We start from the raw sequence: 13,659 nt of genomic DNA, 5'->3' as shown, positions 1-13,659 counted from the left end.
AACGAACTCAAATCATTCTCCATAATTTAACTTGACAGAAAGTGAAGCCACATCTTTCAAGCAAGAAGCTGAGACGAGAGATTATTAATGCAAGATGAATGATGGATGAAGGGGGCGGGGCTTTCATAGGAGACAGTTAATATTGGAGAGGTCAAAACACCCAGGCACCTGTCAATCATTCCAGATTCACATGTTGATACTACGATATTAAAATGTGGAGCTCATACGCAATATGTGTAAAGGTCGGCATGTCTGAGCTACGTTGTTATAGAAAATTAACCAACACCTTCTGACCAATCAAATGCGAGAATTCAATAGCGATGGGTTAGAAATTATTATAATTACAGTATTTGGACATAGTGAGAGGATAAGGTGAGACCATAATGTAATAAACATCATTAATTTGACTGATATCCATAAACAAAAACTTTTTTGAATCCTAATTTATGGCCATATGGACTAAACCCCACTATGAATAATAAATGTATTTGCAGCTCCTTTCGGAGTTTTCGTAGTGGTGCGTACCCTGAATGCAGGATTAGCTCCGAGCTCTAGCAGGCAGCGGACTGCAGCGGTGCAGAGGTTAGCAGCGGCTATGTGCAGGGCGGTGCCGAAGTCAAAATCACTGCAGGTGGCATCCACTTCTGAAATAAAGCAAACACAGAAATCGTCACCTCATTCTGAAGCCATGTCTGAGCAAATGAGGAGTCAGACTGAGTCACTCGGTCACACTCGCTCACCTCCCGGCTGTGACGCCTGCAACACCACACGGATGAGGTGAGGAACGTCGAAGTAGGCAGCGTAATGAAGGGCGCTCATGTTGGTCCAGCGGCTGCGCAGAGACGGGTCTGCTCCCAGAGATAAGAGTTTCCGGGCAAAACTCGCTGCGCTCTCTGCATCACCTAAAAAATATGCGAGATGCAAAGCCCTTTAACCATCATGTTGAGCTCATTATCAATTAAAAGTTCACGTTATAATAATCAATTTTACTTCAAAATAGTCATACATATTACTCAGCTGCCATCAATATTAACGACATTACTAGAAATAAAACAACAAATGTGTTTCCCATACATGCAGGCACTGAACACGTCTCGGGAAGACGTTTATCCGCTCTCGGCTGAGATGGACGGTGTACTGCTGCAAAATGTGCCTTTCCGTTTGATGAAAGACATTCCTTTTTAAAGGATTTTATTATTCTATAGTATTGTTGTTTGTACTCTTACCGTTTTTATTGAATAAAAAAAATATTTTCCCAAAAAGTTGGTGTGTTTCGGTGTACATGTTTGTAATCCTGAAGGGTTTGGGTGAAAGAAGTCCTATCCATGCACTTTTTGTCTTGTAATGTAGGCGAGATGAATGCAGGTGCAGGATGAGAGCGATTACTAAAAGGGCTTACATACAGTTCCAAATTGTGAGGCCAAAATGAGGTCGAGGAACAGATAATGGTTGGGCGATCTGTAAATAGCAGAAACAAAACAAGGCAGATCGCAAAAAAAAAAAAAAAAAGAGGAAATTAAAAATAGCCTCAATGAGGCTGGAGCTCATACCAGACACTGTTGTTGTGTGCGAGTTTGAAATCCGATCAATCCTGTGGGAGGAGTAGTGATTTTTGTGAAATTGCATATGACTCCCATCCATGTAGCCTCAACCATGGCAGGTGGCGCCACCTGGTGAATAATTCTTGTTGGAATATGTCTTTAGAGTCTTCTGGGTGAGTTTCAGTGAAAACATCCTAGCAGTTTATGAACAGTATTGTTTGGTGTGACGAGTCACCCAAAATTTTCAAACACTGATAAAATGTTAAATACGACAGGTGGTGCCACCATCTTGACAACTTTTATACATACCAACCTGAGGAACATTCCATATGAGGTTGATCAAAATCTGATCACTCCTGTAGGAGGAGTAGCGATTCTTGTGAAATTGCACGTGACCCCTGTGTAGCCTCATCCATGGTAGGTGGTGCCACCTGGTGAACAATTCTTGTTGGAATGTCTTTAGAGTCTTCTGGGTGAGTTTCAGTGAAAACGTCCCAGCAGCTGACGAAGAGGAGTGTCTAATGTGACAAGTCACCCAAAAATTTCAGACGCCCACAACATCGTAAATGTGACAGGTGGCGCCACCATCTTGACAACTTTGATACACACCCAGCTGGGGAACATTGTATGTGAGTTTGATCGAAATCCGATCAATCCTGTAAGAGGAGTAGTGATTTTTGTAAATTGTGGACGGACAATGGACGCGTTCGCATAAGCTCATCCAGCCTGGCCTACGGCTGGATGAGCTAAAAACAGGATGAAAATCAGAAAAGACGAAGGCAAAATACAAGGTTTGATAAAGACTGGTATGGGACAAAGAGTGTATAATTCATGAAGAACAAAAGAAACACAAGTGCTTATATTGAGAAAATAATCAAGGAGAAAACCGAAACAGGTGAAGGTGAACATGACACAACGTGAATGAGGGGACATAGGAGGCCATGGCCTAATGGTTAGAGAAACAGCTTTGAGACCAAAAGGTTGCCTGTTCGATTCCCTGGACCAGCAGGAATGGCTGAAGTGCCCTTGAGCAAGGCACCAAACCACCAATGAGAGCATCTGCTAAATGCCTGCAGTGTAATGTAATAAGACAAGATAGGAACCAAATCAAAACACACGTGGTAACGAAAATAAACAATCAGTGTGGAAGTGTTTGGCATGAGGGGGAAATATGTGACATTTTTGTGACATAATAACAGCTTGTGACAATTGCTTATCATGGATAAATTATAGACTTTCATAAACGCTCATAATAATAGGCTCCGAATCTGAGACAAAGCTTGACAAAATGCTGTGATTTTCCAAGCAAAGTGCATGTTTATCACATGGAATGTTTGTTTAACCGGTGGGTAAAAGCAGCTTCATCATGACGACAGACATCAGCCAAGATAAGTTTGCTCGCTAGTCTGCACTTCTCCCCCATCCACAATTTACAAAAATCGCTACTCCTCCTACAGGATTGATCAGATTTCGATCAAACTCGCAATGTTCCCCAGGTGGGTGTGCATAAAACTTGTCAACACAGTGACACCACCCGTCATATTTATGATTTTATGGGCGTCTGAAATTTTTGGGTGACTCGTCACATTAACCCTCTGGAGTCTGAGGGTATTTTCTGGCACTCTAATGACTTTGGTACGCTCTGATTGTGTTGTCAATTTCAACAAATCTAAGCAGTATTTTCAAAGTCATATGACTTTTTTGTATTCAGCACAAGTTCAGCTACAATAATATATCTGTATTACGTATATCACGATTGTACTTTTTTTTTTAAATACCAGATAAATGAAGATGTTGTAAAAAGGAGTTTTAGAATTATGTTTGAATGTGTGAAAGAAACATTACCTTACCTATTGTATCGAACCGTTTTGGTCACTTGAGGTGATTCTGTTCAGTCTTAGGAATGGATCAAGCACAAAAACTTAAATCTGCTCCATTGGTTTGGACAATTAATTGGCCATCAAAAAAAGTATGTCCTATTGTTTTGGGATAAAGGGTTGGCAGTGGGAGGGGTATTCAATGAGAAGGGTGAAAAATTTCCATTCCATTCAATGAGAAGAGTGAAAAGCCCTTCCACTGCAAACTCTTAATCCCATCAGGTCAAGTCCCAATGGGTAAGGTCATGTTTTGTTTTGTTTTTTTACACATTCCAACACAGTTCTAAAACTGCTTTTTACAGCATCTTTATTTATCTGGTACTTGACTTTATTTTGGTATTTGACTCTATTCAGTGGGTCTTGAAATTAACTCTTGTCCTACTTTACTCAGTTCAGAGCCACAACCAACTCTGTTACACAATTACTCTTTCATTTTGCTCTTACTCCAACTCCAAATTTTACTCTCTAAACTCAAAATCAAGCAAAATTAACTATTTTTGAGGAAAATGCTTTTAACTCTGGAAAAACTTAGAATTGAGAACTCAGTCATGCTTCCTGTGTATACACTACAGCGTATGCACATCAACCGATCTGCTCATCAGAAATTGAAGAAATATTTACACTTACTCGAGTTGATCTTTGGCTGGATCGAGTCGAAGTAAAAAAAAATTTTTTTAAATAAATAAATATCTCATCTCATTCATCTCATTATCTCTCTAGCCGCTTTATCCTGTTCTACAGGGTTGCAGGCAAGCTGGAGCCTATCCCAGCTGACTACGGGCGAAAGGCGGGGTACACCCTGGACAAGTCGCCAGGTCATCACAGGGCTGACACATAGACACAGACAACCATTCACACTCACATTCACACCTACGCTCAATTTAGAGTCACCAGTTAACCTAACCTGCATGTCTTTGGACTGTGGGGGAAACCGGAGCACCCGGAGGAAACCCACGCGGACACGGGGAGAACATGCAAACTCCGCACAGAAAGGCCCTCGCCGGCCACGGGGCTCAAACCCGGACCTTCTTGCTGTGAGGCGACAGCGCTAACCACTACACCACCGTGCCACCCCATAAATAAATATATAGATTAAAAAAAAAAAGGCACCACGTTGCAGTTCTCAAGACTGAATCGCTGTCCTGAATCCTGAAATTAATCATGAATTGATTTGCTGTCCTGAATTACCCAAAGCACGTAAAATCTCGCAATTTTTACCTCCAAATAGCCTAAACTATGTCTGACAGATTTTATCCTGTTTATGGTGGGCGTTCCCACAGCAAAAGAGACACCAATCGAAACCGAAAGAGTGAAAGTGATTATCATGCCGTTACCATGCGAGTAGTCTTTTATGAATGTGTAAGTGGGCACTCAGAGCTCCGACTCCAGTGTGACTGAGTAAGGTGACAAGTTTTATGTTTCATCTAATTTTGGTCATTTAAAAACTATAATATTATTTGGCAGTGGGCACAGAAGAAAGTATAAAGTTTCTGTCAATATGTTTACCATGCTTGTATGAGGAAAAACTCGTGAAGATCTTTATCTAAATACATGACCTACTTGTTCAAAACCTGCCGAGCTTCGCCGATGAAGCTCTCGACCCGGATACTACTTTTCTTAAACTGCTGGGACATTTTCACTGAAACTCACCCAGAAGACTCTAAAGACATATTCCAACAATAATTGTTCACCAGGTGGCGCCACCTGCCATGGATGCAGCTACACAGGGGTCATATGCAATTTCACAAAAATGACTACTCCTCCTACAGGAGTGATCAGATTTTGAACAGTCATATGGGATGTTCCTCAGGTTGGTATGTATGAAAGTTGTCAAGACAGTGGCGTTTGAACATTTTGGGTGACTCATCACACCAAACACCACCGTTCGTAAACCGCTGGGATGTTTTCACTGAAACTCACCCAGAAGACTCTAAAAACGTATTCCAACAAGAATTGTTCACCAGGTGGCACCACCTGCCATGGTTGCGGCTACACAGGGGTCATATGCGATTTCACAAAAATTGCTACTCCTCCCACAGGATTGATCGGATTTGAAACTCACACAACAGCAGTGGCCAGTATGAGCTCAAGCCTCATTGAGGTGGGTTTTTTTTAAACCATGTCAAACAATAGCTTACTATTTACAGTATTCAACTGACTTTATTCTTGTTGTACCACCATGGTAGGTTACTTTCAAATGCCATATTTGCCTTTGTCCTGTCTTCACTCAATTTAAAGCGTTCCTTCATAGCTGAAGTATTTGGCATTTTGTGTCCCGTTTAACAGCCAAAGTGTACTGGAGCATGACGTAGCGCAAAGGAGGGGGGAAAACAAACAAACAACAACAACAAAAACCCCACTAATATCCGAATCCCAAAATTGTAAACCAAATACCTACCCAACAAATAAATACCCAAATAGTCAAAATATCTGGGTGCAGGCCATTAATAAAAAAAAAAATAAAATCATGATGTAGAGAAGTATCAAATGGTCGACTCTCCGTCAGCATCGGCCTTGCACAGTTCAGGATGATTTTAACCAGTAGATGGCGTTTTGAGCCATTTTCAACCCATAAAATCCCAATTTTAATAAGATTTTTTTTCCCCCCAATACTAACATCAACACTGATGTGTTTCATCACAGTACTCATATCAGTTAGTTTACAGCTCAAAAAACACATTTCAAAACAATGACCAATCAAATTTGAGACTTCATCACAATCTTCTTGTGGTGTATTGTTGATTATTAGGTATGTAACAATATATTGAGTGACAATAAATCACAATACAAATTTATGACAATTCAAAACGATGAAATAAAAAACTGAATTGCAATTATTATCAGTCTGCGTACTTTTTGTTCTTCCGAGCTGTAATTGCATTGTGTAGACAGCAGGAGCAATCATGTACAACAGCAGGAATGTACATGACTTCATCCGAAGCTGAAGTAACACAGCTCTAATGCCGTGAAAAAAAAAAAAACCACACACACAAAAAAAAAAGAAGAACGGGAAATAGCTCCTGTGACTGACTGTACAAATAGAATTAACAAGTCGTCGCAGCTCTCTCTTTGCAGATTAGATTGCCAAATGCTAAAGAAAAGAGAAGCAACTGCAAGTAGTACAAATTTTCAACAAAATTTATTAAGAAAAGGCTTGCAATTTTTTTTTCCATTTTTAAGAACAAGAACGCTTTGTTAATCGACGGTTATATTTTACTCCATCCTTTACAAATGTGAGCAAATAATAAATGAAAGTTTTTTTTGTTTTGTTTTTTTATTTAACAAAAGGAATACAAGTTGATAAAAAATAAGGATTTTATTATTTTTTGGATAATACAATTTTCTTATTTTCTTTTCCCAAAAAAAGATAATGGGAAAATTGAATCATGAACCCAATATCATGAACCGCATCGTTAATTGGGTAAATTGTTACATGCCTATTAATTATACATCAACGAGGTCCAGTGCACTAATTTAATTGGCCAGGCGACATTCCAAGAGTGCTAATATTTAGCATAACTGCTCTGGGATGTTTCACTGTACCAGTCATGTTGCTTTCTTGCGTTTGCCATGTAAAATTCCACTTCCTATTTTGATATGGTTACGAGAGTCTGATCCGCCCCTACACGCCAGCCAGATCCCTACGCTCCGCTACTGAATGCGCGTTAGCTGCATTCAGACTCGTAAATTGGAGATGAGGGCTCGGATTTTTTCTTTATTTTTTGTAAAATGCCATAATAATTTGGCATATTTATATTTACATTAATTTTTGTACTAATTTCGTGTAAGAGCGTCACACCTGCGCGCCTTGGCACGTGCATCAGATAGACTCTTGGGCGCGCTCCGGACAGCGCGTGCACCAAGTAGGCTCTCGCGTGTGTGTCGTAAACGACTCGCACCTGCACAGGATTAAGGCGCAATCAGCGCGCTGATATAAAAACCGTGAAAACACATTTACTTTGCGAAGTATTGAGTTGCATTGCTGACACATTACCGAGCCTTATTTCCTTGTTTGGTTTCCTGATTTCCTGTTTCTCGTCTTTGATTCTGCCGAGTCTACGATAGCCTGTTTGTGCCTCGCTCAACCTGTTGCCTTCTGCCTGCCATTCTGGAGTGTTTCCCGTATTCACTTGTATTAATAAACACACCTTCTGCACCTACATCCGTCTCCCAACCATCTCTGACAGAATACTTCACACTCCCTGATAAAGAGAAGCACATTCACCTGTTCATACGCCATGTTCAGGAACAAACTAATGTTAATGGGGCTAAAACAGCCGCCATCAAATGGTGCGGGTGGAGTGTTGGACTCGGACTCGACTCGAAGTTTTTTTTTAATGACTCGGACTTGAACACTGGGGACTCAAGACTGGATTCGGACTCGAGGTTTAGTGACTCGACTACAACACTGCAGACAGCTGTGATTAGCTACGGCGGATACGGATACCGACACCTCAGTTCCATTTGCCTGTGATGTAATACCAGCTAGTTGACTAACCGGTTAGCTTTTAGGAACGGTAGAGTAGCATGAGGACATTTTTGTTGCGCTGAGGGTAAAGGTGTAGAAAGTTATTCTAGTAGTTTATTGATTATTAACAAAAACTAAGCAATTTACTATTCCACACAGATAATTTAACAGCTTAGTATTTCTTATTTAGATGCATTTTCAACAACAATCAACCGGTTTTCAGTATCTTCAGCGTACTCATGCACATCTCACCTATGCCTGGTGCACCAGCTTTGCAGCAGTAATGCAGCAAGCTCATGTCAGTAAGCCCATCTCGGTCATTGACACCACAACCTCTCTTCAGAATCTAAAACACGAAGCACAAACACAAGTCTAATGTTACATGCCAGTCCCTACCAGGAAGAGATCATAAACTACCCACACACGCAGTGCAGCGGATCACTTTTCAACACCATCTTGGCATGTGGGCGAGTTGTGTGTACGTTTTTCCAAAGCTGCAAAAGAAAAACACTGACCTCGTTACCGATGAGTGCGATGTTCTTCTGCACTTGAGGGACCCACTGTCTGAGCACTGCAAATAGCTCAGGGACCGTGGTACGGGGATCCAACAGCACCACCCTGCACTGCGGATCACTGGGGTCGAAGAAAGAGAAGTCTGCAAAACAAAAACAACCAGATTAGTGTGAGCGCATACTGTATCTGAAGCTGACGAGTTTGAAGAAAAAAAAAAATCAATAGGCACAGTTTGTATCAAATTATAATCGACTGCCTGTTGATCCATATTCAGAGAGACAAGTAACTGTAACTGGATTTAATTGAGGTGTAGGAGGAAACAAGCACAGTTTTAAAAGGGAAATCTCAGGAATGCAGGTACGGACATGAGTGCAGGTATTAAACTTGACAATAAAGACAAAAGAGCTTGTGCACAAGTCATGGGGAGTGCGTAGGTAAGAGTCCGGCAATCAGCAAACAACATGGACTCGGGCAGGCAAGGGCAAGACGAGGAAACCAGAAACGAGATCAAAAACCAGAATAACGATCAATGAACAATAAGCTTGGTAATAACTGGTACAAGAACACAGAGCACGTACTTCGCAATGTGCGCGTGTTTGGAATCTGCTTAGATACACCCATCCATCCACCTGCTGTCTTATTTTATGCAGTTCTCTAATCAGCCGATCCCTCGACAGCAGCATGATGCGTAAAATCATGCAGATACAAATCAAGAGCTTCAGTTCATTAATGTTCAAACATCAGGACGGGGAAAAAAAAAAAAAATCGTGATCCCAAAGTGTGACTTTCTTTCACTGTGGTATGGGTGTTGGTTTGAGCCAGATGGACTGGTTTGAGTATTTCAGAAACGGCTGATCAACAGTCTCGAGTGTTTACGCAGAATGGTGGGAAAAACGAAAAATGTCATCGAGTGAGTGAGTGACAGTTCTGTTGGTGGAAACAAACGCCTTGTTGATAAGAGAGGGTCAGAGGAAAATGGACAGATTGGTTTGAGCTTTTTGGCTAGGAAGGATATAATCACTCTTTACAACCATGGTGAGCAGAAAAGCATCTCAGCATGCAACAGCAGAAAGAACAACACACTGGGTTCCACTCCTGCAACCAAGAAAAGGGATCTTAGAACCAAGAACAAGTTCCTTTTAAAGTGGCCGGTGAGTGTATGTGAGGTTGTGATTGAGTCCAGGTGTGTGTAATCAGTAGTCAGATGAATGCGAACGTGAGCGTGTCGGTGATGGCTGTGAATGGTAATCCATGGCCATGTTTGTAGGCCGTACTCTGGGAGTTGGAGTTTGATATGACGACCAAAAAAAAAAAAAAAAAAAACTTTCAAATTGCTATTGACCAGCAGATAGTTAACGATAAGCAAAAAAAAAAAAAAATTCAAGCAAACACAGATTAAAGTTTAAAAGTCCCTCCTAGAGAAAAAAAAAAACTCCCATGACTGAAAACTTCATGTCACAGAGATTCTGATACTGAAGAGTCCGTCCATAACTGTTAAAGTTAACTGGAAAAGTTACCAATATTGTTGCCATCTACCATACAGGTCCCTGTGTATTAGGGTCATATTAATGAACAAGCTCTTTAATATAAACAGTGCGGATGAATATTCTATCAAAACTAGGAAATAACATATGGAATTATGTGGTAAACAAACAAAACAAGAGTGCTCTGAGAGCACAATACCCCCCCCACCACTGGCAACTGTGCCATAACGCTGGTAAAATGAGACTGAATTGAACAAAATTACAATATGTGTATTACCGACATACAACAAAGAATCCTGCCAAGTTTCGTGAAATTCCTCAAAAAACTGTGAGAGGAGTTGATTTCAGAAGGTGAGCATCCTTCCCGGGCCGGACGGACATCGCCACGACATAATCCCTCTTCGGGCTTTTCAGCCAGTGGAGGATAAAATTGTTTTAACAAATTACATGAAATTCCTCCAAAAATTGTGAGGGAAGTTGATTTCAGAAAGCAAGCACACCTTGATGAAACTGCCAAAGTACAAGTTTGTTAATAATCAAGGGCATAACTCTGGTAAAATTTGCCCAAATTAAACAAAATTTCAATCTGCGTACAACCATCATATAACAAAGAATCCTTTTGCCAAGTTTGGTGAAATTCCTCCAAAAATTGTGAGAGGAGTTGATTTCAGAAGGTGAGCACCCTTCTGAGGCCGGACGGACATCGCCGCAACATAATCCCTCTTCGGGATTTTCAGCCAGCGGGGGATAAAATTGTTTTAACAAATTACATGAAATTCCTCCAAAAATTGTGAGGGAAGTTGATTTCAGAAAGCAAGCACACCTTGATGAAACTGCCAAAGTACAAGTTTGTTAATAATTGAGGGCATAACTCTGGTAAAATTTGCCCAAATTAAACGAAATTTCAATCTGCGTACAACCATCATATAACAAAGAATCCTTCTGCGAAGTTTGGTGAAATTCCTCCACAAATTGTAAGAGGAGTTGATTTCAGAAGAACGTACACCCTTATGAAATTGTCAAAGTACAAGTTATTTAATCAAAGGTCAAAACTCTGGTCAAATTTTCACAAACGAAATTAAAATCGCAATATGTGTGTATTACCGTCATATAACAAGGCCTTTTACCAAGCTTCGAGAAATTCCTCCAAAAATTGTGAGAGGAGTTGATTTCAGAAGTAAAAAACACTCTTATGAAATTGTCAAAGTATAATTCTGTTAATCAAGGGCTGTAACTCTGGTAAAATGTGACTCAGTTTAATGCAATTACAATATCCGTATTACTGACAAAGACCCGGCCAAGTTTCGTGAAATTCCTCCATAAATTGTGAGAGGAGTCGATTTCAGAAGGCGAGTACCCTTTTCTTGGACAGACAGATGGAAATTGCCATGACATAATCCCCCTTCAGGCCTTTCGACCAGCGGGGGATTAAAAAAAAAAAAAAAAAAAAAAAAATTGTAAATATATTTGATTCTTCCAAGTAGCCACCGCTCACCGTGCATGCATCCAGCTCTTACCAGAGTCAGAGGGCATGGGTGCAGATGCCACCTGGTGAATAACAGGGCGAGCAGGAGCGTTGGAAAGAACACTGGACCGGTCCAGGACTGCGTTTTCTTCCGAGGACTCCTTCAACACTTCCTCTTTAGTCATCTCCCCCTTCAGGTCTAAACACAGAGCAAACATTCAAAGTCTAAGTTCTCTCAAATGCTCCATACCGACTTCTATATACATACAGAACAACACTGCTTTGTTCCATGGACCTTTCCTTTACTGAACAGGTGAAATTTGATTGTAGGTATAGATTACAGTGTGGGCCAAAACAAACAAAAACAAACAGACAAAATAATACTAGAGCGGCGGCTACAATTATCGACAGCCAATAATTATTGACACCTTTTTAAATTTACCAAGGGGGAAAAAAAAATTACAAAAAGGTGAGTTTCAGTTCCAACAGTTATCATTGGTTAAATAAATCAACCAGAAGACCCGCCTCGCCCTTTGATCTTGTTGTCTGATGACACAACTCGTTACCCGAGATGGAATTTTTTTTTAACATAATCAAGAATTTTTCAGAAAACCCGGACGTTATCATCGCAGGTAAGCATGGTGGAAAGATCATGGACATGTTTTTACTGATCAACTGATCAAATTCACCGATATTTCACAATCTCCTCGTCGAAACCTACCGTACTTTGTTTCTGACTATAGAGATGAAAGTGGAGCAAAGAAAAAAATCCTGAACTTTTGAAAGTCAAACTAAGATGGGGGTCGGAGGGCAACGTCCCCCGAAAAAATTTTAATAACATAACACGCAAAACCCTGCATTCTAGTGCATTTTAGTACTTATTTTCACTAAAACAAGTTATAACTCTGAAGTCTTTTTCTTTCATGTACATAATATCATTTACGTTGAATGTGTGGTTAATTTTTTATTTTTACTAACATTAACACTTCAATACGCCGACAGAGTTTACAATATCATGCACGCTCACTGATAACTACTTTTATTTGCGGTCATCAGTCACGTCAAGTCAATAAGAATTCATTCACAATTTTCTAAATCTCAACACGGATCTCAAGTACAACAAATTAAGAATAAGAAAAAAAAACTACTCACCACGTGCATAATGCATATCCTGGCCTGTCCACTTTCCTCACATAGTCCGATAAGAAGTCACCGTTTGCATCTTTCTCCTCCAGCCACGACCATTTGAACTTGTTCTTTACCTTTCCTTCTATGCTACGGATATCCGCCGACCTGTCAACTTGTTTGTACGTTATTATTGCTGAACCGGTAAACACATTTCAATAGAGAAGGCTCTCAATTGTCTCGCTCATTAGAAAGGTACACAAAAGAAAGACTGCGTTTTCTAAAGCACGATATTGCGATAAAATCTCGTTCACATGACATGAGGTATGTATATAGAGAGCGTGCACGTGACGTCACGAGGTCACGTGATATTTGTTTATCTGCCATTTTGGACGGCATGGCCGCGCATAGAACTTAGACGAACCCGTTCTAATTATCAAGTGTGTGGGAGTAGATCTTTCGAGAATGGTTATATCTTGTTCAGCATTTGGTTGTACCAATAGACAGGGCCAAAAGGAGGGCCTGTCATTTTATAGATTCCCCGCAGACGAGGAGAGACGCGCAAAATGGGCATCCGCTGTGTGAAGAGAAAACTGGTACCCCAGTTCTACCGGCCAAATTTGTAGTGAACACTTCATATCAGGTAGGTGTAATCTTCTAATTCAATACTCCTAGTACATCTGTTAAGTTGATTTTCAGATTGAATGATAACTGCATACTTAGAAACTAGACAGTCTCTAACGTTTAAAATGGCTATGCCTAGCCCTACTACCCTGGCCTAGTCTATGACAATGTTTTATCTTTTTGGCTCATATATGCCTTTGAAAGGCCAATCCATAGTAGGGATGGCAAAAACTAAAAAAAAATCTTGACCGACCACCGAGCCTCATTAGCCGGTTAAAGTCGGTTAACCTATGAGTTTAAACAGGGATGCAAACGGTGGATGCCGCCTTTTTCACGGCTGAATCGTGCAGATCCGATTTTTTTTTTGGGGGGGGGGGGGGGGGGGGGAGCGTTGGAGTGTCTGAATAATTTCATCAGAGTAAATTCGGTATTAAAATTACTAAATAAGCAAATGCTGTTACAGTCCATGAAACATAGGAAGTATGAGAAGAAAACAGTAAATCAGAAAGCTGCGCACGTTTTCGCGGAAGCTGCGCAGCTTTCTGATTTACTGTTTTCTTCT

The 13,659-nt window shown here is 40.5% G+C and overlaps 1 protein-coding gene across 4 annotated transcripts in view; it reads right to left on the bottom strand.

Moving 5' to 3' along the window:
- The window catches only part of zgc:103755 (uncharacterized protein LOC449988 homolog), a 202,750-nt gene that overhangs the window by 170,620 nt on the left and 18,471 nt on the right, over positions 1-13,659 (bottom strand). For all 4 annotated transcript variants that reach the window (XM_060934732.1, XM_060934733.1, XM_060934734.1 and 1 more), the window contains exons 3-7: positions 11,401-11,547; positions 8,402-8,541; positions 8,139-8,232; positions 741-902; positions 526-644 (exon numbers count right to left, since the gene is read on the bottom strand). In XM_060934732.1, coding sequence (XP_060790715.1) covers positions 526-644; positions 741-902; positions 8,139-8,232; positions 8,402-8,541; positions 11,401-11,533 — 648 coding nt within the window. In that variant the 5' untranslated portion in view covers positions 11,534-11,547. The remainder of the gene's footprint in view (positions 1-525; positions 645-740; positions 903-8,138; positions 8,233-8,401; positions 8,542-11,400; positions 11,548-13,659) is intronic.

Source organism: Neoarius graeffei, chromosome 11, assembly GCF_027579695.1.
Source record: "Neoarius graeffei isolate fNeoGra1 chromosome 11, fNeoGra1.pri, whole genome shotgun sequence".
Taxonomy (NCBI): domain Eukaryota; kingdom Metazoa; phylum Chordata; class Actinopteri; order Siluriformes; family Ariidae; genus Neoarius; species Neoarius graeffei.
This window is presented reverse-complemented; position numbering and strand designations above follow the sequence as displayed.